Raw genomic sequence first — 6111 nt, 5'->3', positions numbered from 1 at the left:
TGTATTTTCAACACTGGCAAAATTTTTTTTAGGTATTGTAGAGTTATAATGAGATATTTTGTGATAAGATAACTGGGCAACAATGTGAGTTTGTAAGTTGCAGTTTGTAAAACCTAGATCTCAGACTGAAATTTAAAATGTACTTTTGATCAAACAATAGGCCAGAACACAAGAAATATAGACAAATTACAGTAGAATGATTTTAGAACCTATCCATTATAATTTTGAACGAAGTATGATATTTGTTATACATATCCTTCACCCAAAGGCAAACACATATTATTACCTCTTACTCAAATCAAGAGGTAAGCTTATTACAGAACAATTTGTTAACAGCTACTGAAATATGGGCGGGCCTATTATTAGGCATGGGCTTATTGCCTGATAATTATGGTAATGCAATCAGAAGAAGTGTTACATTAAACATGTTTTACATCTAGTCCTTTTCTGTTACAGGTTGGAAATATCGCTAAAGCCAACATGGGAAAACTACCAACTTGGTCAACTGTTTTGAAGATCTCTGGTTACTTGATTGTGATAGCGTTTTCGTGATGGAGTTAAAAGTCCGTGTAGATGGAATACTAAGGGTTGTGTGTGGGGTAACAGAAAACTCTACCTGCCAGGATGTTGTCATTGCACTTGCCCATGCTATGGGCAAAACAGGGCGTTTCACACTCATAGAAAAATGGAGGGAAAATGAACGCCCCCTTTTACCAGATGAATGTCCTATAAAGATTCTACAGAAATGGGGAGAATATGCAACAGAGGTGCACTTATTGTTGAAGCACTCAGGGAAACAAAAAACAGACATTCCAATTGCAGATACACAGAAAGAAAATGAAAAACCAAAAATAAATTTTACCTCTGCTCCACGCGACACAGGGATTCGTAGGTCTTTAACATTTAGTGGTGCTCATAACACGGGGCCTGAGGGAGCACGGCCTCGACAGAGATATTTACAGGCAGGAAAAAACTTAGACAAACATGACACTAGTTCTGTTAGTTCTCAACCAATCTTGCCTCGGCACCGGGAGGTTCAACAGAATCCGATTTATGGAGTTGGTGTTCGCTTGAAAGCCACACATGGAGGAGAACCCCAACCTAATATTCAACCCCTTAATAGCCATAATAGTGTTAACTCTGACTTTGAACCCCATGCAAACTCTGACCTGGACTCTCGTGTTCAGATTCATTCCCAAGTCAAAGGAAGAAATGTGTATCCAAGGGAGAGAACTCATGTAAATCCAGATCCTCATCCTTCTTTTCAACAGCAAACTGGGCCTCGTTCTCGGCAGGCTCAGCACAGAACTGAACATCACAGAGTTGCTTCCCCTTACAATAATTCTCAGCAAATTGGAGGAAGTCATAACAACAAAACCAATCATCCATTCCCTAATCAACAAATTTCTGGCATCAATGGAAATGTTAAACCAAGTTTAGGTAGCCATGTCAACAATGGGACAAGTATTTCTATCTTGCCATTGGTGCAGAACAATGTTTCGCGCCCTTCAGCATTTCAACCTGTTCCACAGAAACAGAGGAATGACAGTCTAGATCTGACTCAGCCAGCACAGGCAATAGGTAGTCTTCCTGTGTACCATGCACGTCCGGTCAACAGTGATGTTGAGGAATACGACTTAGACAGCAACTTTCCAGATATTCTTAAGACATCACGTAAAGAGGTCTTGATCGAAGAATATACCATGCCTGATGAACGCCAGAGTGGGGATGGGTTCATAGGTGTGAAAGAGATTATTGAACCAGACCCTCAGGTGGTGAAGATGCAGAGACTGTTGTCACAGCAACAGGAGCGCATACGGATGCAGGAGTCACAGTTACAAATGATAGACACAGGTATGCTATGTAAATACAGCTTACTGTAACACCAGATAAAGATTTGATTTTAATCAAATTACCTAAATTATATTAATTTTTAATCATATGTTTGAAACATATATGAAATTCATTATCAAATATTCTTCGGTCACTTAATTTTCATGAACCCTTTATGGTTCTTTAAAATTGGCTTGAAAAGAAATCCAACATTAATGTATTTCCAGTTTGAATTTGGTTCATCTATATACTAGATGTTGTGTGATATCTTAAATTTATAATAATGTGAAAATATCTATAAAAAGAACATAAATACTGTGCACCCCGTCCTTATCAGATGGCATTCATGTATTAATCACATTGTATGTCTGTCCATGGTAAAATGATTTCATACAATGTCATGACCTTTTTACCCTTCTTTATCTACATTGTTGACTATCTGTTCAAGAGTTTAAGGGTTCAATTTTGACCATTTTGTCAGGATAGAAGATGTGTGTTTGAGATTCTCCACTTTATAAGGTTATCTTCACAAATATTTCATTTTCAACAGAATTGGTGACTCTAGAGGATGAGGATCGACAAGCGCTAGACCAAAAGCACAGTATTGGAGAGGAGATCACACGCTTACAACAGACATACAATCAGAATGAGGCTGAAGTCGTGCAACTCACGGCTGTTAGCTGGGTTGACATAATCAATGCTGAGAAAACACGTGAGAAATCCTACAGATCTGATATGCTTCTTATTAAGGGTAAAACTGACACTTGTATCAAAGACCTGGCAATGAACAAGGAGAGGATTACAGAACTTGATAAACAGGTTTCTTCAGAAAGACAGGAACTAGAGGACTTCAGACAAGAGCAGGAAAGGGAGATTACTCAGCTAAACAAAGATGCTCAGGATGTGAAAGAAGAATTGGAAAAGGGTGTAGAAATATTTGACACAAACTCAAAATCCCTCCAGGAAATGGAAGAAGAATTGAAGTCATTAGACGTAAAAAAAGAAAGCCAGAGTAAAGAAGTAGATGTGTTAGAGAAACAGATAAAGGAAGTCAACATTCAGGAACTTAATATGGTCAGTAATGGAGAGAAGACTGGCAAAAATGGCAAGGGTAGGTAACTCTATTGTTGTAAAGAAAAGTGTTGATTGTTTAAGTATGCTTTCAGGATACATTTTGTGAGAGATCATCATAATTTTCTTATTTTTTATGTGTGATATGTGTATCTCATCTTTCCTTAGTCCAGCATGAAAAAGGTTAAGGTGTTGAGACTAACTTTTCATGACTTTAATTTGATAGCCATTGGCATTTATTAGCTCCGTATGAAATCAATAAAATAACGGAAGACAGTTTTGTACACACTTTTAACCATTTGGTATTTCTTTAAAATATTTGATTTGTTACAATTTTGATTTATAAATTGAGATAAAAGAGTTACTATTACAGTTGTATTATATTAAGATTTGAGTTGTGTGCAAAACATTTGGCTGATGTTGAATTCTTTATTTTTTTTTATTTGAATGCTGATCTCAAGTGCTAAAGTGAACTGTTCAGCTTGTGGATTGTTAGATATTTCTGTATAGTATCAAAATGTAGCATTGACAGAACAAAAAAACTATCTAGCTTAATATGAATATCACTAAATATAGTTATCTTAATTTACAGCTGTACTACAAGCCTTGGAGGGCCGTCTCTCACCACACCCTGGTCTAGGAGGAAGGAAGACTATTACCAGTCCTCTCAGTAAAATACTATCTATCAGCAAGAATCCTAATGGGGTGTGGGTGTGAGTTCACACTTCAGTGGGACAGGTTGGAATAAAAAAAAATCTTCACCACTGGACAAACTCTCTGACCACATCTGTCAGTAGAAACCCTTCTGGGATGTGGGTGTTAGGTCATACTTCCCTGGGACAAGTCAGAAAACAAATTCACCAGTGGAGTGATCACATCTTCAGTAGGGATGTGGGTGTTAGGTCGTACTTCCCTGGGACAAGTCAGAAAACAAATTCACCAGTGGAGTGATCACATCTTCAGTAGGAACTCTACTGGGATGTGGGTGTTAGGTCGTACTTCCCTGGGACAAGTCAGAAAACAAATTCACCAGTGGAGTGATCACATCTTCAGTAGGAACCCTACTGGGATGTGTGTCGGGGGTTTATGTTCTATAATTACATTAGCACATTTGTTAACAGAATGATATAAATAAAAATCCCTTTAAGGAGCAAGGACACACAATCAGTTAAAGTCCATAACTGGAGAACACAACATCAGCTAGAATCCTAATGGTGTATGGGTGTGATGCTACTCTCACAGTGGGAATTGTCGCAATTAAAATAAAGTCTTCAAAGTAGAGACTGTCAAAAAATATAGTTCATATCAAGAAGCTACTGTAATACAAAATTGTCCTTACAGAAACAAATGAAATAGGGTAAATATATCTGGACATTTCAGTCGGTGTGACCAATTCTTTCGACCATTGATAATATAAAGCTGCATTCCTGACTATCAGTATGGCTGTGTGTTATATGGTAGTCTTTATACATATGACCATATATTAAAATCATATTCATAGCTATGCTCAAATGAAACAGAGGTGAGTATATGTTATAGTGGATATGTAGTTAAGTTGAAGTCTATAAAAATTTTGAAGGATATGATAAAAGTAGATGATTTTGTTTGATTTTTCGTAACAAAGGGAGGTAAGTTGGTAAAAACAAAAGATAAATACATCTCCATAAAGGCTGGTTTACTTCTGTTGTTAGCTCTGTTGATATATTACTTTTGAAAGTAATAGCATCACATGTCTGTTCTACACAAAAACCATTCCAATATGTTTCTGTTAAATTTGGATTGTTACTTATTTTGACGTTATTGTTTTACTTCTGGTTGCATTTTGAAATTATTTGACCAGTTTCATAAATTATTGTAATTGTTGATAGTGATTCATGTTCTGTTCCTACTTCAGTTCTTGGTTCAAATCAACCAAAGAAAGACATGAACGTTTGACCCCTGACGTAGAGATTGTAAATGAATAACGATATTTAGCAGTTTTAGAATAAAAGCTTGAAAATCAAACATAAAATGTCCAGTACTCCTATTGAGTTAATGACTTATTGAAAATAACATAAATAAATCATAGAATATCAATTGTTTTCTTTAAAACTTAGATATTCATTAGGTGTACATTAAGGTGTAAACATATTTTCTGGAGAGGATAAAGTAGTTTTATGTATTTTTTTCTCTACCTGTATTAACTTGCCATATTAATGAAGGAAATATTATTGTTATATTACTGTTATACGACTGGACCAATCATTAAGTATGTATTTGCTATTTTTCCATTGTATCCATTTTTGTTTCATTAATGACTCTCTAATCACTGGACACGGAATCATATGTCACTTTTATACCATCTTATCTGATACCTGAAAATTTACACATGACATTGCCAAATTATGAAGACTCTATACATAGCTTTTGATATAAATTCAGTTTTTCAAGTAATGCCTTTTCTCATTGTTTAGGAATCACTGCCTGAATATAGATGTTGATAAAAAGAAATACATAGATTAACCTTAGGAGTTTGATAGCTAGACAATAACACATTTTTTTACAAACTTTATATGGTAATAAATGAGAATAATATCATGATAAAAACTGTAATCTTTACATTGATTTTCTATTTGATATATATATATATATATATATATATATATATAAATGCATATCTTCATCACCCTTGTATGAGAGTATATATAAGCAAAGTTGAATGATCTATAGGCAGTACTGTAGCAGTTGTGGGAATGTATCAGAAACCTAGGGGAGGTAACTCACTTCCAAACTAGTGCCAGGTAGTGATATACGGCTGTGTTGAATATGGATTTTATAGGTTAATATTGACATTCCTTAAAGAAAATTAACAGTTTTGAAGACATGTAACCCATACACATATTACTCTGTGTTAACTGTACATAACTAATTAGGATAAGCTAACAATTAGGAAACAAGACATATTATTACCGGTGTCACATAATGCCTATCTTGTATATCTTCATGTGTATTGTTAAAATGTTTCAATTGTTCAAAAATATTAAGATTGACTGTTTATTATATTAAGGCCATTTTATCCAGATGTGAATGATATTGTTATATATATTTATATGATATATTCTACAAACAATGATAGTGAGATAAATATTATGTCTTTAATGTTATTTTATATGTTCAAAAATTTGTATAAAATCTGGTCTTTAATTAATAATTTATTTACTAGGCAAT

The 6111-nt window shown here is 34.7% G+C and overlaps 1 protein-coding gene across 1 annotated transcript; it reads left to right on the top strand.

The window, feature by feature from the left end:
• Positions 1–462: 462 nt before the first annotated feature.
• LOC132565718 (uncharacterized) lies at positions 463–3758 on the top strand. The gene is made up of 3 exons (XM_060230421.1): positions 463–1854; positions 2384–2944; positions 3497–3758. Exons 1-3 carry the CDS (start codon positions 552–554, stop codon positions 3619–3621), a joined length of 1989 nt encoding a protein of 662 aa, XP_060086404.1. The 5' UTR covers positions 463–551; the 3' UTR covers positions 3622–3758.
• Positions 3759–6111: the final 2353 nt, after the last annotated feature.

The sequence above is a fragment of the Ylistrum balloti genome, unplaced genomic scaffold (assembly GCF_031769215.1).
Source record: "Ylistrum balloti isolate Yb309-2 unplaced genomic scaffold, AGI_CSIRO_Ybal_v1 Utg369730, whole genome shotgun sequence".
Classification (NCBI taxonomy): Eukaryota; Metazoa; Mollusca; class Bivalvia; order Pectinida; family Pectinidae; genus Ylistrum; species Ylistrum balloti.
Note: the sequence above shows the minus strand (reverse complement) of the source record. Positions and strands in the feature narration are given on the sequence as shown.